Here is a 27308-nt window from a genome sequence, read left to right as displayed (position 1 = left end):
GAATATTCGTACAGAGTGTGAAACAACTTCATCAGGACGTTATGATGTACTAACGAAATAATCAAATACAGTTCGTATCCATACGAATCAGTTCCGATCACCGCAATACATTGGATTGTTTCAGTTTGCGTTTCACAAGGTAGGTTACGAACAAATTATAGGCCTATATCTTTTGAATCACTTATCGAATTTGCTTTCTGGTTTGGTTCTGCGAACTGTTTCCTTAACGAATGCAACGCAATTGCACATATAAAATGTTCATGATGCAAGGAAGTCTTTTGCCTGTGTCATTTCTTCATAAAACAGAAGAACAACAGTGATTAATTTTCATCTCTAACTTATCATTCTTGTGAACAATATAATTACTAATTGTATCTAACAAACCCGTTAGTTATTGCAAAACAGTCTTTTTTTCTGTTACTTCCGATAGCATTCAATTCGTATGTCAATATTCATTGCTAATTATGTTGTACTTAACGCGTTTAAATGCGCACATCCTCATTTTCTCATATAATGCCAAGTTGAATATCTCGAACAATTTTCAATCGTACAGGAATTTTATTAGCTTGTTGTAATCATCATGAATTAGGGCTTCAAATGGCATGCTTAGTTTCTCTGCAGGCGAGTGCTTTCTTCCGAACTTCCCTTGTGAGGAAGAGTTGGCGTGGGTCAATGATAACTTGACCCACGACCCACTGACCCACCACCCACCTTGACCCAATCTGACCCACGACCCACCACCCACCGTAACCCACTATGACCCACAATGACCCACCACCCATGGTGACCCACTCTGATCTACCACCCACCGTGACCCACCACCCACGGTGACCCACTCTGACCCACCACCCACCATGAACCACTCTCATCCACTTTGACCTACTCTGACTCACCAAAATCCATCGTCATCAACTCTGAACACGATCTACGGCCTCTTCTGTACTGACTAAAGAGTTTACACTTGTAATAAAACAAGACTGTGAAATTGTCACTAATCGGAGTTCGAATTTCTACGGACAATCGCTCAAGCACCACTCTGTTACAATAACAGTGGATCTGACCTTTACGATATAAAATGGTAAAGTGTTTGTCAGTGAGGAAATTTAAACAGTTCGAGGTGGGGGAAATTAGTGTGTGCCTAAAATATACTTGTACTAAGAGAGTATTCTTGCAAGTGTTAATTTCTGAACGCATTCCACAAGAAACTTCTATTCGCAGGAAAATACCCCTGTACAATATGGAAAAGGTTATGGTTTCTCAGTTCACAGTATTTTTCTCACAAAAGACTTGAAAAATCAGTTGTTCATAGGGTATAAAGGTGCTCAAGTACCCTCTGTGAGAGCATCTCCATTAAGTATGCTCATAATTGTAATTTGTGTAATCACTAAAGCACCGCGTTAAATTTAAGTTACAAATATGCTTAATTGCAATTATTATGAATATTTATTCAAAGTAGTTTACCTAAAGCAAAGAAGAGACTTACTAAAAATTAAGTAAAAAGTTGAATAACAGAAATAAGCCATTAGTAATACTAGTACACATTTTCCGTAACTCGTAATTTTCCATCTTAAAACAAATTTGAAATCGGATTTATTTCCTGTTGGTAACTTTTTGGTGGTAAATCATCAGCAGTGGAATGATGTCCATCCTTCAGCCAAGAAATAACTAGCTCGTCTACTTTGAGCTTGTATAGCGGTGGGCCATTAACATTGATGAGTAACAAGTTAGACAATGTTTGAGCACTTAGTCTGTTTGTAATATCAGTCATCTGTAAATTCATAAGGGGAAATACCTATTCGCACTCTGTCGTGGAAATTGATAATATTTCTACCCGATTTTTGCAACTTCTCATCGACAATCTACTTGTTAGACTTAAGTGTAATAATGATTTTTCTTGGTCAGGTTTGAAATACTCAGCAAGAAGTATCATCTCTCTATCACCATACAACATCTTTTCCATATCGACCATGTCAGTTGGCAATGTCGACCCATGTAGAACAGAAACTTCATCTACCACGCCTTTGATAGGGAATCTTGTGGATAAATTATCAATTAAAGCCTGATAAACTGATGATTTCTTATTTGTTTATAAATTTAATTTTTGTAATTACACATGAAGGTTTGATACCATTACCAAGTTCCCTCCCCCGTCTAGAAAGCAAAAGGGAACGAGGTTCCTGGAAAGTGTTCAGAGTTGAATGGGAATTTCCCTCCTTCTTCAACTTCAATTACCATACTGCTGTTTGCCATGTGCCAAATTACGATGAATTTGAATTAAATTATCATAGTATAATTATTTCTTTGTTGAATTATCAATACTTTTCAGTGGGAAAAAGGATGAAATTTCAAAGTTCCAAATCAAAGTAAGTAGAACAACGTAAAGAGAGAAAAAGTGTAAAATTTTCCATACAATTATGCGTACAATCCAAACTTCAAATTTCCGTGTAATTAAGCTTACAGTACAAATTTTATGCCTATTTTTCTCACAACTTTATGGGTTGATTGCCCTGTGCTGTAAGCGCTCCATATAATAAACATAAGCTTCAGCAATTATTATAGCAGAAAGCAATGGATATATGAAGCCAAGCACTGTATTTTTTGTTTCTAATTTTTTTCTTAAATAACATCGATCGTTTTCGATCATTTTTACAAACCAACTCACTACCAATTTTCCATATATAGAAAGTGCCCCCCACACATATAGGAGAATTTAAAAAAAATGCTAGGACACACTGTTTATTTTCAATAAAGAGTTAATACACTGAATTTCATCTCCGTAAGATTAACGGCTTGCGAGATACTCTTTTCTTTTGTTTGTTTGTTTGCAAAAATTCGGATCATCACTACCTCCTTAGGATATTATGCATTATAATAAAAGCAATATAACATCCCAATTTGGATTAAGGCCTAATTATATACCAAAAGTAATTTCATTTGACTTTGCAATTTGACCGTGATGATCAGGCATGCATAGTTACATTCACTTTTTTAAATGTAATAATTTATATATTACACTGATTCAAAAATGTATTTTTTTCCAGTAGTTAGCTCCTCTAAAAGCTCACAGGTCTCGAAAGCCAAGTAGTAGTATAACTGCTATTGCTATTATTACTATTAAAAATATCAATATCCAAAAGTGCCTGAAGTTCTTTTTTTCACTAGGTTAGATATACTCACCTCAGGTAAGTAGACAGAAACAAGTGGAAAAGAAAGGGAAATGAAGGTCTTGAAAGTAAAACAGAGACAAATTTACCAGTCCTCAGAAGATACTGTCTACAATGCAGTGAGCAGAGAGGGTCGGTAGATCATACTGAGTCGGTGGTACGCAGTGGGTCACGGTGGGTGGTGAGTCGCAGTGGGTCACGGTGGGTGGTGGGTCACAGTGGGTCATGGTGGGTGGTGGGTCGCAGTGGGCCACGGTGGGTGGTGGGTCGCAGTGGGTCACATACAGTTGACCCACGACCCACTGACCCACCCAGAAAACTTGACCCACTTGACCCACTGACCCTCTGACCCATTCCATCTCTGTTGTGAGGGACAGCCAGCAGTGTTTTTTGATGGAATTTTCAAGAACTGCTCGAAACAATTTGCGCAGCTGTAAACAGTTGATGCTGACAGGGAATTCAACTGAGAACATATAAATCGTTCCAATTTTGTACGTACCGCTCCCTGACAAAACTGAAAGTACATACAGAGATCTGTTTACGTTTGTTAGAAATTGGTCTTAACAACACGATCCTAAGGTTCATCACGTTTCTTTCATGCTACTTGACGTCCGGTAATGCTACGTCTAGCAACTTCCTCTCAGGCTCGTGGCAGTCAGCACGCCATCGTGACAATCAGCACCTTGATATTGACAATCAGCGCCAGTCGTGGCAATCAGTACCAATAATTGGCTGTGGTAGTCAGCAGCAATGACAATCAGCACCGTTCTGAAAACCGATTTCTGCTTTCTTAAACAATTGGTAGACAATAAGCTTTAAACGCTATCTGTTCGCAAGTGTTTGTCAATATTGCAGTTTTAGAAATTCTAGTTTGATAGTGCAGAAAGTTAATAGACCTAAGGTTCTGGCATCATATTCTTCTTCTTCTTCTTCTACTACTACTACTACTACTACTAATAATAATAATAATAATAATAAATATTATTATTATTATTATTATTATTATTATTATTATTATTATTATTATTAGTAGTAGTAGTAGTAGTAGTAGTAGTAATCCATCAGTATCAATGTTTAAACAAGTTAATTGTACAGAAGAGTCCATTCCCTTTTATAAAATTGTTAGACTTTTTTTTTCAATATATTATTACTGGTCTTGAGCTCGAACGACTGCTTCCCTAGCAATACTCAGCCTGGATCCGTCCCTGGTTACACAGTTAAGGAATTATCCACAGAAATATACATTTAAAATTCCCTGTTGTTTTATTACAACCGCTTGTATGTATGGAATAAAAATAAATTTCTATTTTCCGTAGATAACGATGTAAAACTAATTAATGTAGTGGAAAGCGAAGTTGTAAATGTTTAAATAACTCGGCAATGCCCTAGTGAGATCAGCGAGGTCAAGGAGTATCGGTTCTGGCTCGAGGAACGATTGCCGACCATGCATACTCACTAGATAGTGTTGGCATTATGGCATGCACCCAGCGTCATAAGGACAATTAGGAAGCTACTTGAAAGAAAGTAGTAGCGGACTCCGGTTGAGAAAGCCAGCATTAACGGCGAGGGGACTCGATGTACTGAGCACTCATCACCCCCACAGTCATGAGTGCCACAAACAGGCTTTTAAGCCATGATGCCCGAAAGGGGATATTTTTGTAAACTTTAATTCAATCATAGTATTCAGCATTCTGAGATTTAAATTTTTATTTCTGTTATCGTTACGCAACTGTGCTTTTTTCGTAATTATATCAAAAATTCTAACAGTTTCGTTTTGCTCCACTATAAATACGGAAGTATACAACAATTTGTAATTTTCATTCTTTACAACAGAAAAAAAACTTCTATATATAATGCATCACGATCGTATGAGCTTGTATAAGAAACGGATAGTGCAATTCGCACTACGAGAGACATCTGAGTTCAAACCTAACTCGATTGATGACGCAACTGAGACTATAGTTAATAAAAGGTGATTGTTTGATTTGAGTTTAGCATTCCCTTCTGCACCGAGAGTATTTGAGAAGTGGTCCTACAACTTAATGTGCAGCTATAGTATTATGGAGAATAAGCTCATCATAAGAATGTAAGAAGGTCGTGTTATAAAATGTCAATTAAAGTTGGTCTTGTGAAAGGTAATAAAGCATTTCATATATTTGAAACAATTATTGTAGTAGTAAAATACTCGTATCTATTTGTTTAGATAATGAACGTGATTTTCTTTGTTTAACATGGCAGTCAAAGCAGAATGTAATCTATAGGCTATATACAAAATAAAAGTGACTACTTTTGTGACTTAATAACTCTTGAACCACCCAATCAATCACAATCAAATTTTCAACATAAGATGAGTTCCAACCTGGGATGGTTTTTATTATTTCATTTTAGCGGTACTATGTAAGGGAAGGGGAGGGGGATTAATTTAAAAATGATTGAAAAATACCGATATTAATGTCGAATCCATAGCTTTAAGTGTCGTTGAGATGAACAGTGACACTTCCGATGTCGTTTAAATCCAAATTCAGCTCTGCAAATTGGAGGAAGGAATGGGTATATATATATATATATATATATATATATATATATATATATATATATATATATATATATATATATATATATATATATATATATATATATATATATATGTACATATGTGTATCTACCTTTCGGGTCCTTGTCTTCAAAAGCGAATTGCACTTTGTGGCAACGTCGCAGATAAAGAATCATTGATTAGATCTACCAATGCCGATTCTTGCCAGATGACAGTTAAGTCAATCATGGGCGTCTCTAGCATATTAAAATTGGGGGTCGGGGACGACTAGAATGCTAGTAGACCTCAACTAAAGTTATGTGAAAATTATGAGTAAACTGAAATCTACTTTACTAAAGACATCCGCTCTTTCTAGCCTTAGCAACACAGTTCATCATAATTTTCTTCCATGACTTTAGACTACTTGCCGAAAAAAATTGTTTGTATATAATATGGTTATTAGGTTATTTCTTCACTTTGACATTCCTACCGTTGAATTCCTACTCAGTTTTCTTAAACGCATTTGCAGCAGTGTAGTTTTATAGTTCTCATATATTTTGATTGTTTAGCTAACAAAATCTTAACTCTCTGAAAGAAGTCTTATGATGCTGCTTAATTTGATTGTGAATTTCGAATTTTTAAAATTTTTTTCTTCTTCTTCGTTCTTAATGCACTCAAAAGGTATATTATCTACCTTTTTGTTCTTCATTTCGCTGTATGTTTTTGAACTTCTCCAATGAACCATCCTCATTTACTTCATTTTCCGTTTTAATGTCTAAAATGTACTGTTTATTCTTGGTGTCATCCGACTCCTCAATGTATTTTTTTCATCTTCTTCAAACTCAATTCACTCATTAAACACTCATTTCTATCTTTAGTTTATATATTGTCATAGTAGTTGTCTCTTGCTGTCCTTCTACAGTATTCGCATGAAATTTACTCTCATATATAATATTCAAATTTCTCTATCTTTTAAAATTCTTTTTGGTCACCTTCGCTTCTATTGTATATTTCCGTCCTTGTAGATTTCCCTTCTTAATTCGCAGATAAACTTTCTATACATCCTTTCCTCCCCTTATCCAGTCTCCCTTCGTCATGGAAACCAATTGTTTCTGGTTAAGCAATGAAAAATTTATGTTCCTGCAGCAGACTAACCAAGAAGCGTAACTTTAAAAATAAATAAATAAATAAAATCCTTCTTTCAAAGTGACATACGTCAGGCGGATATTCTATTCACGTTAACTTAATGTTTAAGAACAGGCATAACTTTAATTTGTTCTGCCTATATTTTTACTTCTTCCACATATATCTAAATACTTTCAGCATTGATCTATTTATCTCGTACTCAGAATATTTGGGGGACGCGTCCCCTCTTTAGACCGCCAGAGACGCCCGTGAAGTCAATAGACGTTGATAGTAGCACCAATTATTATCTTAACAGTCGATATAACTGTTTGATGGATTTGTAGAGCGATGCTAATGCTCCAAATTAATATGCGATGTTGCCACATAGTGAAATTTTAATTCCCCATACCAGCTGAGGGAGGCCCCGAAGAGCATTTCATCATATAAGATTTTCCCTTTATTTTGACCTGCAGAATAGTGTTCTGTAGTTTGTGGGTGCCATTTTTAGGACATCCGATATACTATATATAAAAATAACCGATAGTAGTGTCGAATCCATAATTTTCGGGGTCCCTGAGACGAACAGTGACACTTCCGATGCTGTTTAAATCTTCTAAGTCCAGCTCCCATTAGTGCTCTTAAAGGGGATGGTGACTTAAAAATTATTGAAAATGATCAATATTAGTGTCGAATTCATAGTTGATTGATGACAGTATTTTTGCCCTATATGTCCAAAATGAAACTTATTCTCCCCGTGCAAAGAACGGGCATTCTGGTAGTGAACAATAAATGAGAAATTGTAAAATTTAAATTTCCTATCATTCAAATACATTCTTGCTGCTATCTACTGTGTTATCTGGTAGGATATTGAATAACTCTGATTCAGCAGGAAGGAAATTAACTATAGTATTGAAGTTGACTGTGAAGAGTTTCTCTGCATAGCAAGTACTGAGGTTATATGATAAGATCTGTTGTTTAAAGTGAAATGTGGATCACTATTCGAGTTTTATCCAATGTTAAATATACACCCTAATGATTGAACCCGCGAACACGCATAAAAAGCACGAGTGTTGGCCAACTAGCTAGGAATGGATATGCCACACAACGATTCAAATTGAATAATAAAAGCAAAAAATGATACTACTTACACATTTTATTTATTATATACTATTTACTTTGAGACGAGATCGGGACTGAGACCACTTTTGTCAAATGAGATGAAACCGGAACTGCAGCCTCGTGTGTATACCATCCCTACCCGAACTCCTTGAAATTCGACGATTCTTTAAAAGAGCTTTAGTCTAAAAAAAAAAAAAACTATAATTTAATTTAGAAAGTTTTAATGATTTTTTATGATCAATTTTATATCAATTTGCGATCATTATTAGCGAATCATTCATATAGGTATTGAGAGTAATCAATAAATCACCATAAATCACCAGAACTGTTGTTCACACAGGCGGTGTCAGATACAACTATATGTAAAATTTGAATGGCTGATGCCATGAATGATAAGAATGGTACCATGTTTTATTAAGCTTATTTCTACTGTATGTGCCAGATAAAAAGGAAAGACAACCATATCTTTGAAGTTTTTTAGGGTACACAGACAGTAGAGCCTACAAACAATGAAAGCAAATATTATCTACTCTAAATGCACTAGCTCATTCGAAACACTTGAGCACGTGACAAGAGAGCGTTGTTTTTTTATAATAAGAAAAAAGAAAAGAATGAAAAAAACAACTGACATAGTTTTCTTGAAACATTCATCGTAAAGGGAAATTCAAAAGCTTTAAGAACATAAAGGAAACATTTAACTTGATGATAGAACATCTATTTCACTCCCGTCAGTAACAAAAATGCAGGCTTGTAAAATTTTTTTTCTATTTTCATGTATTGAACCAAAAACTTGCCACATGGAAGGAGTCCCCCCCTTCCGCATTATGAAACCTTTTGCTGTGATTTTTCCGTTTCCCGACTATCCACTACCGATTTCTTCACACAACTGGATACTTGAGAGTTTACAGAGGTCACATGGATCACAAGCACTTTTGAAAGAGACACCTGTGAAAAAGGGGTAAAGGGTCATCGGGTTAATGATCCCTAATAGTACCGCAGTGACTAAATGCTAAAGGTATAACATCTGGTGATATTCGTCCTTTGTTCAATGGCAGGAAATTTCATGTGAATTTTATAGTGTACAACACGGGGTTTGAGCTTTATTCTACCTTTCTTTTGCATTTTCATTACATGGGTTCCTCCATTATAATTCACTGTACATCATTGTTGTTCTTCATCTCAATGGCAGTAAAACGAAGATGCTGAGGACTCATGCTTGGTTTAGAGGTTAGAACGCTTGGCTTCGGCGCGCGTAGCCCTAGGTTTGATTCCCACGTGATACGAAAAAAGTGGTTCTGATTCCACAATAATAAGTAGGTTCACTTCTCCTTCAGCCACCACGGCGTAAGAGTGGGACGTTAAACTCAAACAAACCAAAAACAAAAATAGGTTAAGCTTTCATTTCATGTCGAGTTTTCTCCAATTATGAGTTTTATTTTTAAAAGTAGTGTACTTAACCCGTAGTTTTAAACACAACTTACGAGTAACGAGTAAGTTCCATGCTTAATTCTATGTCTAAAATCCGTCGATCAAGTTTTTCATTGCTGCAATGTTTTGAAATATTTTTCATAAAATTTATTCTACCTGTGCGAATAGCGGGCATCATAGGCGCCGACTTCGGGGGAAGGGGGCAGGACACTTTTGCCCCCCCCCCAATATTTAAAGGTGGGATCCTCGCCCCCAATATAATCCAGTTTAGGAAAAAGTAACAAAGAGGAGAACTGTCGTAAACTTCGTCGTACCTTTAATTCAATATTAGGAATAACCTTCTTATTCGATACAAAACGCCACTTCCAAAGTTGTGTTTAATAGAGCACTGAAGCTTCAACCAACACTATCGCAGCACTGATATGACAAGGGACGATCAATGTGGTGCGCAAACTTGCAGTGAAATTCCCAAATTTTGAACTTGAATTTGTTTTAGGTAAATTTGATTTAGGTCTTGAAATTCGCAGCGGAACGGATGGAGCGGACCGAGATCCTGTGAGAAAGGGGCTTTTATCCAGCACCTGATAGAAAACGTCTGAATATGATGATATATTTATTCATTGTTTGCCCTCCCCCCCGATCGGCGCAAATCCGTCTTTAACATTGAGCGGGAAGGGTAATATATATATATATATATATATATATATATATATAAAAGCAATGTTCAAAATATTTATGAAATTCAAAAACAATGTTGTGGGGAATCAGGGGAGCAGAATTGTCTTCAGTGGCGTATAGGGTGCTATCGGGCTCAAGATCACCCCGTAATAAGTATGTTAGTTTTCGCATTCCACTTAGAACAATAATCAATAATCCTTCTTAGCATTTCCAAGAATTTCATTGACTTTCCATTTTCTTATGCTCTTTGTTCAGAAATAATAGTGTATTTGCCAAATTTCATATATTGTAAGAATTGCGTCCTCTGTTTCTTTCTTTGTTCCTTTCTAATTTTCTGTTTCTTTTTCTTGAAGTTATTATCTTTGGTTTCGCCTATCATACTTTATCGACCGTTGTTAGTTGTGATTCAAGTCGGCTGTCATCAGTAACACCTAAACTAACAGGAGTTGATAAGCGAAACTGGTGTTCCACACCAACTTGCGTGGATATCAACATAAGGGAACTTTAGTTATTATAACAAAGGAAAAATTATATCGTTTTGTTATTTTAAAAAGAAGAAAATGTTTGAATTAAAGAAAATCAAAACGGGGGAATAATTAACCTAGAAAATCAGGTAGGCCAAGAATATACTTCCTTTTTCTTCTATGGATAGAATAAAAGGTGAGATTCACTCCTAAGTTTTTGTATTATACCATATAGAATTTATCGGTCTGCAATTCTTGCCATTGAAATTTCAATTCATGCATAAATTAAAATACATTTAATTCTCAAACTCAGATGGGCAATTGCCACTTCCTTCCCTGTGTTGGGCGTAGCCCTTCGAAACAAAATCCTAAAGGCTCCACTGGTTGTGTGCAACATTGCGAGGTGGGCAGATTTGAGACTTATTGTAGGGAAGGGAGATGAAATCCATATTACGGTAAAGGGCCGCAGTGGCTCAGTGGTAGAGCGTTCACCTCTGATGCATCGGGTCCCGGGTTCAAACCCTGCTCCCGCAACGTGCACTTTGTAGTGGACAAACACCATGTGCGTGGGTTTATTCGCGGTTCTCCCGTTTCCTTCCACTTTCTTCCTTCCACCATTTCATTCATTTCTCATCATCACAGTCTCCTTTAGCACAGCCAGCATAACCATGGGACATAAAACTCAAAGATTTTCATATTACGGTAGATGAATCTGATTTTTGTGATGAACACGTTGTAGAGTATATTATATATTAGGCGATGTAGATGAAGTAGTAGTAGTACACATCCGTATTACAAATCACTGCCGTGAACGCACTCTGAAATCTTAATACATGAATATTTATAATTGGTATGTTTCCAATTAGGCATCAATAATCGTCCACGTTAATAATTTGGTCACTTGTTTTATAATAATATAAATAATGATTTCCCCAAAACTATGAAGAAAGAAAATTATGTATGACGCAACAATACTCTTATTTGAGCAAAATGATGATAATCTCAACATCATTACAGGAATCGTTACAGAAATCTGACACGTGTCATATACACTTTAGTTAACAGATGTAACCTTAAGATTACGGAGAAAATATTCCAGCAATTAAATTCTTTTCTTTACTTACGAAGCATGAGTAGATGCTTAGGCTGATATTACAAATAGATGAAATGCGCGTTTACTGAAAAGATGGGTTCTACTGACGTAGGGTAGTCTATATACTCTTCGTGTGCTAGGGTCTAGGAGAGAGGAGGAGATAAGATTTCACATCAGGTTACGTCACGCACAGTCGCACACCTTCATTTTCATTAAAAATGGAAAAGCCAAAAGAAAACAATTTCATCTCACTTTTCTTTGAGGGAGTCGGACACAAATCATCTCACTTATCTGCAAAAAGCACTTTTAAAAACGGATTATAGGGGGAGCCTCCAGTTCCAATGTCGTGGGACATGTCTCTCAATTTCCCCGGGATTTTTGCCCGTACCTACAGCTGAGACAATTTTCCAGAATGAGGAGAGGGGACTCCTCATTCTCCTCTGGCATTTATTGTAATTTGTGCTCAAGTAGCGGATGTGGAATTAATACATATTGATGAAACTACTAAACGAAGTTCAGTTTCAAATACTACAGAATGCGATTCTTTCTTATATATATATATATATATATATATATATATATATATATATATATATATATATATATATATATATATATATATATATAATATACCGGTAAAAGCTAAGAGAAATAAATTCCATCATACATTCCTTTATGGCAGACGGACACAAATCATAACACTTATCCCAAAAAGCACTTTTCACGTCAGATTATTGGGGGGACTGTCCCCCAGGTCCAAGATTGGGGGACATGTCTCTCTCATCCTCCCGGGATTTGCGCCAGTGCCCCCCAATATTTTCTTCAAGTCGGCGCCTATGAGTGTTACATTCCTTTATTTTCATCTTTTTATTAAGTCATCTGGGGCATGATGTGTGTGTGTTTGGTATAAGTTATTATTAATGTCTGTATAACATGAATTATGATATATTCTTATTAACACTCCTAAAGGCAATATTTAGTTGCATGTAGCAAATTCCTTAGTGTGTCGAATTTTCAACAGCTTCTCTCCTCCTACTATGTTCTAAGAAATATGGGTATATTTTATAGGTTTTAAAATATATCACCGATAAAAGCGTCAACCAGAATAGCTATAGCGCGAATTCCATTGCAATCAGTACAATAATTTCCAACTTACAAAGGTGTACAAGTATACACAATTTTGAATCAACCTTTTATCTTATCGGTGTCATTATGAGGTTTCACTGTATATTATTATTAATATTATTATTTTATGTCATTCTTTTTTCACGACGTAGCATTCATATATCACACAGCTGGAAAACTGGGAATATAGTTCTGTATAGTTAATGAGAACATGTAATTAATACATTCGTTTAATGTATCTTTTAATGTCTTTATTACTGATGTTGAACAATAAATCACATAACTTATTTTTGCATAAAACGTGATATTTGATATACTTCTTAGTAGATGTAGCGAATGTGTTCCTCAGGGATATTGCTATTTCAAGAATTTCAAACCAAAGTATTCTAAAATTAATACTTTGTATTTTTCTGTAAATATAAAGTATGTAACTGAATTAAATTATGTACCGCTGTATTTTCTAGTTTTCTTGTATTGCTGATAAAACATTCTATTTGGATTTGTGTGCCTTAATATGCATCTCTATTACAGTACGTACACAAATGGCATGTCTGTTACAGCATAAATATTCATGAGCCAAGTGAGTTTATATCATAAGATTTGTAAAGGAGCTTCAATTCTTCCCAGATTCTGTATGCAATAAATAAACTCTTTCTTGTAATCTTTGGTGACTTTGCCATTGCACCCTCGGTATTCATATCTCCCTCACGTTAGAAATCCGTCTGGCTATTCGAGGCCACGGTGGCTCAGTGCTAGAGTGTTTACTTTGGTGTATGGGGTCCCGGGTTCAAACCCTGCTCCCACCAAGTAAACTTTGTGGTGGACAAACACCGTGTGCGTAGGTTTCCTCGTGAATCTCCCGTTTCCTCCCACTTTCCTCATTCTGCCATTTCATTTATTTCTCATCATCACCCTCTCCTTTAGCCTAGCCGAAATAACCTTGGGACGTAAGATTTCATTTCATTTTTCCGGCTGGTTATTGGCCCTCTAACGCCCCTTTTCCTTGCTAATAATACTTCTGTGTAATTTGCAATCGCGGAAAATAAACTTCCACAGTATCTAAACATTTCATCTCAGTCTCTACTGTGAAGGCACGGAAAATTCTGGAGTGCTAGATGTTAATAGAACGACGTCATAATTCTATATTTTTAATCGATTAAATTTGGAAGTGGTAAAAACAAAGTAATATGGAAATCAAAGAATCGGAACAAAACTCTCCCTAAAGACAGAATCTACTGCCATGATGGCTTGTAGTTAGGGATGGACATGGCGAGTCCGAGCGAGTATTCTTTCAATTCCACTCGAGAGCTCGGCTCGGAAAATTTATCCAACTCGACTCGAGTCAAATCCTGTGTAGTTTGAAGTACACTGGATGGGCGGATATATGAAGAGGAAAAGGATCACACGCGAGCATTTTCTTTGTTCAAGGGAAGCATACAAGGAGGAGTTCGGACCTTCAGCACCGATGTCACATTCGATCTTTAGGTTGGGCAAGGATTAAGAAAGAAAGGGGCTCTAGCCTAAAAGAGTAACTATCATCCCAGCATTCACCTGAAGGGACTGAATAAATCAGGAAACCCCTCAGTCAGGATGTCCTACCGGAGCAGGGTTCTTGCCAACCTCGACCTACTAAATAACGCGTGGCAGGCAGAGTGATCTCTACTCCAATGGCTGAGTGATTACACGCGACTTCAATATTCATGGCAGTACCGTTACTACTCATAAACAAGAGGAAGGGGCAAATACAAAAAAAAATTAAATTAAAAAGGGGTGAATTTTACTATACATATGTTTATTAAAACGTTGATATTTAGTTATGGTAATAACAGAAAATATAGAAAAAGAAATATCTGTCTACTGAGCAATGAGCATTACTATCTAAATAGAAGTGGCCTAATAGATTAAAGAATTTGTCTTCAGAACAACAACTGGTAGTTAAATGTTAATTCGTACTGTTCTCCAGCGTTGGATAAAGGGAAAATGACTGACTATTAAACGGTTTATTCGTTTCACAATAAATGAAATTTCAACGATGAATCAACGTATGTATTACTAAGGTTTGTGGTGACGCCAGTGCCGTGAACATTGAAATGGTTGTGATCCTTCATCCTTCATATGCTCGTCTCTTCATCTTTCATCTTTCTTGGTTCAGAACACTTCAAACTACCCCGTCTTTCATCCACTTTGTCCATTAATGGCGTGGCGTGGTAACGCTACATTATTCTTTAATTGAGCGCTACACAACTGTAGAGCAGAGATGTTTGATCCAATTTGAAATATTGCAACATTTTAGACCGAAAGCCTATAATTTCCAGTAACATTGCTCTCTTATGTCTCATCACTTTTTCATATCTTTAATCGCTATCTAGATGGCCTGTGCAACCAGACTTATGGGGCACCGTTTATTTATACAGTACACTCACATCCTATATAATATACGGGGATAATGTGTGCAGATAAACGTTTGTTGTTCATGAAAGTAATAACACATCAGATGTTTTTAATAATATTGAAAACAAATCTTTCACAAAGCCTGTAACACATTGTTGGAAATCCCTGAGAAAATGAATCGTTGCAGAATGTTAAGCAGCAAGCAGGGGTGCAGCTGCACTGCAACAGAAAAAATACTTATTCCTTGTCCACTTTGTTGAAATGATCTGAATATTTTCTTAAAGAAACGTAGCATTCAGAAAACAATGATCTGAATAAGTAAATTTCTCAAAAAAAAAAAACAAAAAAAACGGGAACAGTAAATGAAAAATTGAAGTCGGGGTGCACATGCATTCAATTGGTGGTAGTTGGTTTAAAATGAATGAAAATAAAAGTTTTATATAATTTCAAACTTAGTTTTAAATTCTATATAAAAGTGCACTCAAGGTACTCGTATTAGTAATTCCTGAATCAAAAGGTCACCCTAAAAAAATAACTATATGCATGTGAGGGAAATGGATGAGAATAAAGTGAGTTTCAAAAGTTTCAATTCTGTAAAAATGGTCCAAAGAACCCTGTCATAGTGTTTCTGAGGTCAACTTAAAAATTTTAAGTGATAACTATTGCAAAAAGTAGTGTTTTCTAATTCTCGAAGTTAAAAAAGTTACTTCGGAGTCTGAGGGAGAAGCCCCGAGAGGAGCTTCAAGGACGAAACCCACATGCGTTGAAACATGGAATATGAGGGCCTATACCTACGCTTGGTTCGTCGGTGTCCGGGTCAGGGATCCTTGCGGCGGATTATCGGGGTTCTACGGTAATAGATTTTCACACTATTCTTCCGAGTTCATCCGCAGGTTAGTAAGCACTGTGTTGGCTTTTTCTCGAACTACTGGGAAAGAATCCTATTTACAAAATTTTAGCTTGATTTTGCTACATACAGCGATGTTCATTAGACGATATATCAGATTGTCTCGTGTTGTCTCAGAGTAATGCAGTCTCGTCTCGTTTTCGGGATGTGACGAGATGTGAGAATTGCCCTTTCTCGGGAGCAACACTAAAATTATTCCACATTAAAATTATTCGAAACAAAGAAATCTATGATCTATAAATGTGCTAAAAGGAGCCGCACGGGTGAACGAAGTATCAAACTCGATTCGACTCGAAACTCGACCTAAAAAGTGTGACTAGAATACAGAAAATTTCTTTGCTCGGCTGAAAACTCGACTCGTGCCCATTCCTATTTGTAATAATCTGTCAGTCTTCTAAGGCTATTCGTGGTATTTCTCGTGCCTTAGCCGGCCTCTGGGGCCGCGATTGTGCACCATTTTGTGTAAAAGTGAACAAATCACTATTTTGGCAAGTTATCCTTAAATATTCACGAATATAACCACAACTAGGAATTCAGAATACATGTGTGTATGGTTTTGTTCGGAAAGTATGTCCGTGCTGAGGATAATGACGTATAATACACGACCCACATGACTACACCAGCAAATCAATTTGTAGTTGTAACTATATTTTCGGAATGTGTATTTTTAGTTCTCCGAGAGGTATTGAAACCCTTGCAAAATAGTCCAAATTGTTTGAAGTTTCAGTTTTCCTGAAATTATTTGTCTTTCCTCAAGAGAGTAACACATAAATAGGTGATTATATTACGATAATTATCGAACGATCCATGAACCCTCGAAAACGGAAATTTTTTTTGTAAATATACGCTAATAGAAGAATTCTTACGCTTCTCTTTAAGTCCAATTCCACTTTGAAACTCTTAAGTAACAAGACAATTTGGCCGTAGAAATAACAATGGAAATGAAGATAGTTTCGAAAGTAATCTGTGTAATTTGAATTTCCTTATCTTTTGTTCCATTCTATTATTTTTATATCTGCATCTTTAAAGAATTATAAATGGGTGACGATAAAACTCTATATTATGAGAATTCAACTAGACAATAATACATTATAATTCATTTTAGAAACAAATTCAATCTCGAAAGTCGAGATGTGACTACGTGAGATAGCTTAGTGCCGCAACGTAGAATAGTGGTCAAAGTACTTGTTCCAATTTCTATTCTCGGTAGCATACTAAGCCGTGAATGAAAAACAGACAAAACGGATCATATCATTACAGAAACATTATATTATGTAGCTTCGTTTATGAACAAGAACGTCAGATTACACCTAATAAAATAATCGAAAACTTATTTGTTATACTTTGCGCAATTTTATCACTACAAGATGCTATATACCCAGGAATACTTTCTTGTTACCAAATAAGCAAAAATCGACCGTACTCACCAGCTCGTTTCATTGATTGTCATATTCTTTGCATAGCCTGTTGTAAAGGCAGACAAAGGGAGCTGTAAAGCAATAAATCACCTCTAGTTTTCACGTGTCAGTACCTCACTAATATTCTTTTCCTCTTGGCAATTCACTTTACCTGTAGTTTTAACTTATACACGATATACCATAACAAGTAAGCGGGAATAATGTGTTTGTTATGATTTTCAGTAATAATTTTTTTATTTTTTTATTTTCAAAATTTAATACCTACTTAATACTAATCCATATGTAGTCAATTATAAACACACAATAATCTCTGAGTTGCTTCGTGTAAATAGACAGAAGACATACTAGCTGAGACTAAGCGAAAACTTGCATTGACGCACTGTAGTGTCCATAAATCATGTCTATTTACTGTATAATTGCAGTATGTTTTCTTCTTCACAGAGAGAATGAAAATACTGTAAAGCATATCGAGAATGTAGATTACACTTTATAGCCAAAAGCCATATTTGTAACAAGTTTTGGCTATTTTTGTCTCATGGTAGCTAGCTCTTCAGCCTTTTAAAACGGGAGTCATAACAGTGTATAGAAAAATAGTCGAAAACGTTGTTTCATTTAGTCGTCCGTTTTAGACCCCTTGCATATTTTAGTTCATTCCAAGATGGGTCTAAAAGTGCCGAAAACGACGCGAATAGACCCCTTGAATATGAGGCGCTTCTATCTATCTGAACTTACAACAAATGGCAACAGCGAATCAAATGGCATACTTTGACTCAATCGTGTGTGGACAGCGCGTTGACTTCCAATAGTATTTTTTTTTTAAACAAAGATTTGATAGCTCATAATGTAAGGGTTTCCCAATTGCCTTAAAACACGATAGCAACACCGTAATAGTCATAATAAATTAAACTGTGAAGGAAAGAAATCTCGAAGAATCAATTACGAGAAGATAACTTACAGCTTAGAAGCTGAAACAGAACAATCTTATATAGAAAGATGGTCACATGATGAAAAAGCAGTTGAAGACAGAAATATTTTTGTACTGTTAACAATATTAAAGTATTAGCAGAGAGTGGTGGGTCTGGTGTAACCAAATAAGCTAAACATAAGAACATCAACATATTGTAATATAGTAATCAAAAATAGAAAATTTTCATCATGAGTTTAAAATACTTTTGTATCTGTATGTATATAAAACCATCTGCTAACTTTTATTTTGAACAGAATGCTTGGTTACAGGATTTTCCGATTGCAAATCAGTAAAGATTGCCGATGCTCGCCCAGTAAATGCACATCCTGCTTTGACCTCTACTGATACACATATTTGTGGGCAAGTAAACCTCAGTATGATGAAGCCGTAGTTACTCTGTTATTGTACACTAGAGACCTGCACGGGCCGCATTTTTCGGCTCAAGCCCAATCCAGTCTGAATGTACGTAGGCCCGGCCCAGCCCGGGCCCGAAAAATTTTGGAGATTTTCGGCCCGAGCCTGGCCCGATAAGTTTTTTAAAATTCTTGGCCCAAGCCCGGCCCGCGCCCGATAAATTTTGGAAGTTTCATTTTGTAACATTTTTCACGGGCACACTTTATTCTAATTATCGTTTAACGAATGTCAATAATTATTAAAGAATTGCAATTAATCGGCCCCAGCCCGGCTCGACCTAAAGAGAAATCAGTGTCGGCCCGCCCAAGCTCGGCCCGTACAGGTCTCTATTGTACACGTAAAATCTCTAATTCTATAGCTTTATACTCTGCAGTTTTTACATACATTTTTGAACATGTCAGAATTGCTCTCTCTAATTGTGTACTATTGGTCTACTAATCTCGACTGTGTCCAGCAGAATACTTCCTTACAAGTACACATACATGCACAGATGCATCACTTTCTAGTAGAAGATCCCTGGCAGGACTAGATTAAATCATCTGGAAACCCGGGGCTAGAAAAAAATAGTGAGCCCTGTAGACTTTGCTTAATATATTTCTGTGAAAGTGCAATAGGAAAGTTAAGAGAATAATATTTTTGGTCATATTTTATCTTATGATGATTGTATCTTGTATGATTCGTTTCAGACAGCCAGTTGAGACTTTGATCAAATTCGGGGGCCCCATCCGCCTTTTGGCTCAGGGCTACACCCCCCTAAGCCCTCCTTAATCCGGCCTTGATCCGTGGGGAGGAAATGAAATGAAATCCTTGAGTTTTATGTCCCACGGTTATGCCGGATAGGCTAAAGGAGACGGTGATGGTGAGAAATGAATGAAATGGTGAAATGAAGAAATTGGGAGGAAATAGGAAAATCCTGAGGAAATCCACGTACACGGTGTTTGTCCACCACAAAGTTCATTTGGCGCGAGCTGGGATCGAACCAGGAACCCCAAGCACCAGAGGTGAACGCTCTACCACTAAGCCAATGCGGCCACTAATCCCTGGGTAGGTTTAACAATATTTTTATTTAATTATGCTATATCAATTCCTGTTGTTCATAGAACTTTCGTGTGGCCTTAAACTTAAAATAATTTGACAATAATTGAATTTCGCAAAATAACTATAGAAGAATATACTCAAAACACAAACTGCACAAAACATATATTTAGATGAGAAATTAGAGTAAATACTGGCATATTAAGAAACATTAGAAATTTTTAAAGTTGGAAAATTAAGTGCATTAAAAATGATTACTTTGCATTGGAATGATTATATTTTTTAATAATATAAACAATAACACACAGTGGCGTATTTAGGAGAGTCTTCCGGGCTTAAGCCCTCAGAAATCTTACTTACTTAGTAAAGTAAATGAAATATCTTGCAAAATTTTTCACACTTACAGGCAAAGCCCCCTTCCCCGAAAGTTAGCAAAGCCCCTCCCGAAATGAAATCTTAAGTACGCCAGTGATAACACGTATTGCGATTCTCCACTCATTCAATCTAATGAATGTAATCCTTCTCTCTTTGAATTATAGAATCTGTAAATGCGAGAATGTTAACACAAATAAAAAGCTAGTTGTTATTAATGATCCTATTAGCTATATTGATTACTGAGGGAGTAATCAAAATTCGCATTACACTAAACTGTCAATTAAAGAAACACTCATTTTGGAACAGGTTGGCCCCTTTTGTAAGTTTGCATTCATGGCATGGCTTCCACACATAAGGGCACGGGTTCAATGAGATGACGTACATCTTTCATGTTTAACTTAAACCAAACTTACCAGTGCCCCTTTGTTATTTAATATACATTTAGGCTTTATGTCTACCTTACCATCCATCTAACTGGAAGTTTCCAAATATCTAATCCTTAATTGGGTTGTAGTCAGGGAAGTGTGGGGTAAATGAAAGTATAAATAAATCATTATGTGTACCTCTAAGAAGCCTGCGGTGATTGGAGCACGGTGACTAGAAACTGTTTGCCACTAGATGGATTTAAAATACTTTTTCCCAAGTTAAATTTTTTCCTTACCAAAGGCGTAAGAGTAGTGAACTTTGAATGCATACTACAGGTATCTCTTTACTGTTTCATAAGTTGAGACTAATCTAATTCGCTTCCGTGTATCACGACTTTTTTTTTTTTTTTTTTTTTTTTTTTTTTAGTTCTTGTGAAAGCTGGTAGATCAATTTTCAAGATGTAATATATACACTTTCAATTTTTCCCCAAACTTTTTGCTGGTCTAGTAATTAACACGCACCCTTGGTTCATTAGATCATGGGTTCGATTCGTGATGAAAGAGTACCTAAATTTTAAAGTATTATGGTCGTTCACATTCCATATTTCAGCTGTAGATCTACGTCTTATATAGCCTTGGTGCATAAAAGAGATGCTAAACTTCAATAATCATCATAGTCTTTCCCCCACATACTTGTAACCGGTTTGAGTTTTATGAAAGTTGAAACACATTTAGTTTGCAACATCATACTTGAAAAAGGACTTTGACCACATTTCGTGAAAATAGTGGAGCTTACAAAATGTTTTTTTTTTTTTTACGGAGGATATGAATCCTCCCACACTTGATAATAGATGAAACGGGAGAACCCGGAGAATACCGATGCACACGGTGTTTTTCTATCCCAAATCTGACTTGGCACTAGCCACCATCGAACCAGGAAACGCCACCATAAGCGGTCCACAACTTTATCAATAAGATATTTATAAACTCTACCGAAAAGATGTCCCAAATTGTAAATGCTACATCAAGTGTTTAATGTTTTACGTTTCTATTTTAATGTTTTTGTGTATTTATCTTTTTATTTATTAAGTATTCCGAATTACTTGGAATTAAGATGTGTTTTGTTTACTTGGATGACTGTACTTTTAGTGATCTTGAAATAATGGTAGAGTTGGAAACTAGTATAATATTTTTCATTAAAAAAAATCCCAAATGAGATGGAAGAAATATAATGGATATATGTAGTTTGATACTATAATGCTACCACAAGCTCTTATGCCATGATTATTGCTATTCTCGTTGCTATAGTGTCTAGCACTCACGACTTTGGTACGTGGGGTTCCGAGTTTGATTCCCGGTTGAAAAAGAACAGAAATTGGAACGCACAAATGTAGTTCGGATTCCACCTCAAACTTTAGATTCAAGTGTCTAATAGCCTTACTGCTGAAAAGAAACACTAAACTTCAAATCACTATCAGATGAGCATAATTTATAAAGTTTCAGTAAAATATATTGAACACTTCAAGAAAAGTATGTTGGTAGCACTGGTCGTCCTACTTAGACCCCTCCGTCCCATTTAAACCCCTATCGTCCGGCTTAGACCCATTTTTGGTCCTCAATAGACCCATTCGTCCCGTATAGACCCCTTGTGTATTTTCGTGCACTGCAAAAGGGGTCTAAACTGAACGAAAACGTCCGGAATAGACCCATTGCAGCTACCTATCTATCTATCTATCTATCTATCTATCTATCTATCTATCTATCTATCTATCTATCTATCTATCTATATATATATATATGTGTGTGTGTGTGTGTGTGTGTGCACTAAAATGCGTTATGACGCGCTACAAATCAATTCCAAGATAGCGCATAATGGTTGGATCTACTTGTACGGAGGCACGATGGAAATCCGCTACGATGGAAAAGATCAATTTACGGTTGCGATTTCTGCCAAGAAGAGGCAGAGATGTGCTTTAGATCATTGCAAGGGAGATGTGAGAACACAACGTGCAAAGTATAAGGTTCGACTCTGCATAAATTGCTTTAACTTCTATCATACACGCTAAATTAAAAAAAAAAAATCATTGTTTCAGCTATTTCAGAAAATGTATTCTTCATTTATATAGAAAACATGTCTATCTAGATCATGTATTCAAAGTCGGTTCTTGATAGAAGTAACAAAGTTAAAAGTTAAACTCTTATTGCTTCAAACAAAGGAAGAAAACTTGTCTGATTTATAAACTCTTGTATATAATAATTGTAACACTAGGTAAGTTTTACTTCCTTAGTTTGAAGTGATAACAGTTTAATTTTTATCTGTATGACTTTTCTCAGGAGCCACCATTGCATGCATTGTAGCTGAATATGGCATCTGTATTGAGTGTACATTTTTTTTTTAACTTTGCATGTAATAGGTATATAAATAAATCATTAAATTATACAAAAGTAGACAAAAGTTGTCACATTTGGGAATTAACACGATAACCGCCCAATGTAACATATAAGCCACACACACCTTTCCCCCGCATATTAAAGACCGATCTTCATGAATATATCAAAATTTTTCATAAATGCTCATCAGGAAGATATACTGTAAGTGGCATCATATTATCACACGAAAAGAATTTTAGGCGGATCAGGGTTTTGTTTATACTACATAAATACATCTTACCCTTTTCATTATTTTCTCAGGCAGGAAAGGTTTCAAAATTGCATAGAGCAAACTAAATATCCAGGAGTTATTGACTACATGGTATTCATGTGTTTCCATTGGATAGCATTCCTGAAAATTGAAAAGAAAATACATAGTATCAAAATAGAATTATTACGAAAACATAAGAATATGTGGCTATTGCTAAGTGATTTAGTAAGTAGTAGTATATTTTAAAGCAATATTAAGTTTTACTTAGTCAAATTTGCTTGAATTTAATATATATAGTTATTTTAAAGTGTAGCTGCGATGAAAGAAACACAACGAGGTTTGGTGTAAATTTTTACAATGAATTCAAACTATTGCATGTCTTTGTATAACGGGCTGTTTGTAGTGGTATCAGATATATTCACAAAAAGCTACTTGATATTTCTAGTAGCATATAGTACTTGAAAATCTTTGTATCCTTACGTATTTTACGTACTAAAGAAAACAATTAGACATGAAAACACAATTCTCTGATGTTTACTAATTAATACATCTCTCAAGAACTCGAATTTGCTGTGTTCTATTTAATTATGACAATTCAAAATGGGAATAATTGTAATAACGATTGTTAGTTTTATTTTCATATGACATTCTTCTTGTGTTACGAGTATTTCGTGTCCGGGTGGTTATGCATTTGGTGTTTGTGTGCGAATGAAGGGTTTAATTATCTTGAGGACTTTTTTTTTACCATGGATGCAATTCTAAGTTGGATAGTCGAATACTACTTAAACAATTCACCTCTTCTCAATTACCCTGTTGCTAAAATTTACTATTAAATCAACCAATCTAATCCTTATTCTTCATTCTTCGACCTCTTTATTTATTTTTATTTGCCAAGTTGTCTCGATGTTACTCGATAAAAGATTGACCTAGCGTCTATATAGTCACCAGGTGAGATATTGTTCACAGAACAATACCGTTCTTTTATATGTATCTGCGAAATTTTAATCGATAAATATTCGTTTCCTTAAGCCCAATACACTGCTAATAAATATGCAAACTCCTTGTAGCTTTATTTATCGCAAACAAAGTTTTATAGTTATAATTTTACCTGCTGTATCTGACAAAATGAACCGAATCACATACTCGATTTATTATAGAAATGGTCAGCAAAGCAACTATAACGCTACCACCCTACCTATTACGATTTAGTTGTTATAATAACTTGTAACCAGATTTAAAAGATGAAAGAAAATTATATGATAATAAAGGCCGCAATTTCCGACAAAAAGAGACAAGAAGATGTTACTTCTCCGAAACATTTCGAAAATTTAACAAGTTATTAAATATTTCATTAGAAAGAAATATTTTTCAAAATATATACTTACAAACAAATGTTTTCAAAGAACAAGTATTTTGGTTAGTAAAATCAAGTTTGAATGCTGGCTGATTACGCTCTATAATACCACTAAGCAAGAAATGTTGTTAGATATTGATTTTTTTAACGAAATGGGAGATATTGAATGTTTTTTTAAAATCATAAATTTAGAATTATAAGGATATCACATAAATGTGTTAAGAGTTCCACTATGTTATCATATAAGAGATAATAATGTGAAGTTATGTGTATTTGGACACATAATGAAATAATTTATTTCGTACTTTGGGACATTTTATTTTAAAATTTAATGCGGAAAAAGGACATTAATGTTAAATCACTTTTCGATTTTTTTCTAAGTTCATTTACTTTTCTTACAAGGTAGTTTTCTTGCTGTCTGTTAATTCCTTCAACACATGTAATTTCTTAATCAATAAAAACAACAGATTTTTTCTCTGTCAGCACTCGTATCATCACCTCATCTTTGGTGAAATTATGAGCACGCACTTTTCATCGAGACTGAAGAAATAGTCAACGACCCAGGATATTAACCCGGAAGGAACATCGAACAAAAACCATTGAGAGACTTTTGGAAGAGTAGTCCGGATTAGATTAGAGAGAGTCAACATGTAAGAACGCGAGCTACAATTCCGAGTTTACGATCCCCAATTACACAATTAATTAGCACGTTGTCTGAGCTTTTAGTCTGACAAGGGGCGACTGCACAACAGTATGCATATTTTAAAAATACAGATTTGAAGTAGCTTTTCTACATGTAACTTTCTCCATGTTTACTCTGGAATTATTATTTAAATAATTATTTTTCTGACCAGAGTATTTATTTCTTTATTAAAAATAAATTATTTCGTGAAATTTTCCATAATGTAACGTTATCTTCCTCAGATGTTAATATGTATGTTCATATTAATGTAGGTAATAGAGAGAATACTGTACACATTTTCACAAGAATTTATAGTCACATTGTGTTCAATATTACGATTAAGAATTTTCGAAATGCTCCAATGTTACCATCTCAAATATAGTTTACAATATTCCAAAGGATTTTCGAATAATATAGAACTTACACTGTTTGGAGAGTTATTACTTATTAGTCCACTAGAGGTGTTTTAGACACAATATTCAGTTTACTAGCCCTCTAGAAGAAACCATAAGTCAATAGCATTGATAGATACATAGAGTATGACATAAATCACTCACGATTAGCTGGTCGACTAGTAGACCGCGGCCAAAAAGTTGGCCACAGCTGATGTATAGGAATATCTGATAATCTGAAGTTTTGCTAATAGAAACTTGTGACTTTCCCGTTAATTTGCACTTCGCTTACAGCTTATTGAGTGTGCAGTATTCTTTTGTGTTGTTTCTAATACTTTGATGTTTACAATAGAATGAAAACTTTCTGGAATGGAAACTGAAGAGGTAGCTATATCTTTAGGCAAAATTAGGTTATTTTCTTTTATATTTGCAAAAATTTCGTTCTCAACGTCAGTATTTTTTTATTTTGTCACTTATCAGCTTCGAAAGACATTCAACCTAGTTCTTAAGTACCTCCAGATATTTTTTGTGTTGGCAGTTTACAATGGTTCAGAAAACGCACGATAGAAATGCGAAGTAGAATTTCTGAAATATGTTACTTTTTCGTCCCGAAGTGTAACATAACTATTTTAAATTTTAAATTTTTATCATACAGTATATTTAATGCGAAGTATTGTAATTTTTAAATTGACTTAGCAAGTTACATATTATATTTTTGCACTAACTTTACTAAAGTAAACTAATTATGTAACTCTCAATTACACAATATATATACCTTGATACGCCCTTGTAACTTTTAAACTAAGAGAGACAAACGAAGAAATTATAAACCATAAAAATATCGTAATCGGGACATTTGACATACTCAGTCATACCAGCAGGTTAACAGACTTGCCAACCCCACATAAAATTTAATAGTTTCAAATGGCATTAAGTCAAGTTATTACATATATCAAATCAACATGTAAAAGGAAAATGTACAACGTTGCAATTGGCCTCTGCAGTAGTAATAACGCAGGTGAGACTTACGTGCTACGTACATGCAAAATAATTTAGCTCCTAATACTGTAATCATGATGTGATAGATTTCGAATGAATACGAATGATGTTACAAGGTATTGACAATTTGACATTTTTCAAAAGCATTTGTTTCGAAAAACTGCTTATATAAGCACCTAGTCCAATTGCATAAATGATTTTCAATAGAGATTAAAATTTCAATTCCGTTTACAGAAATTTGATATCTCGAATCGTTCTAGATATGATACAAACTGTTAAAGTCTGCAGTACTGCTTAAAGTTATGTTATTCCGATAGCTTACTCTAATTAAACCCATCGCAAAGTATTTTAATGATCTAGAGGCAAAGTATATATATATATTTTAAAAACAGTTCCACAAATATACAATTTTAAGAAGTATATCAAATTTCACATTTTTTTCCATATCTCCCGAATAGCTTTAGATATCAAATTGCTGTGAACGGCGTTATGATCTTTAAGTCTATTCAAAGTCATATACGGAATTCAATATGATACTTATATATTTTTTTTCGTAATAAAAGTCCATTGAATAAAAGTTAAATTTTCAATTCATTGTATAGGACTTTGGATTCACATTACCTTCTAAGTCTCACTTTC

At 35.1% G+C, this 27308-nt stretch overlaps 1 protein-coding gene across 1 annotated transcript in view; it reads right to left on the bottom strand.

Annotated features, from left to right (window-relative positions):
• The window catches only part of LOC145693274 (clavesin-2-like), a 110696-nt gene that overhangs the window by 31826 nt on the left and 51562 nt on the right, over positions 1–27308 (bottom strand). Inside the window, exon 6 of the mRNA XM_081769118.1 lies at positions 23273–23383. Within this exon, the coding sequence (XP_081625244.1) occupies positions 23273–23383 (111 nt within the window). The remainder of the gene's footprint in view (positions 1–23272; positions 23384–27308) is intronic.

This window comes from Thermobia domestica, chromosome 8, assembly GCF_964235325.1.
Source record: "Thermobia domestica chromosome 8, izTheDome1.hap1.1, whole genome shotgun sequence".
Classification (NCBI taxonomy): domain Eukaryota; kingdom Metazoa; phylum Arthropoda; class Insecta; order Zygentoma; family Lepismatidae; genus Thermobia; species Thermobia domestica.
This window is presented reverse-complemented; position numbering and strand designations above follow the sequence as displayed.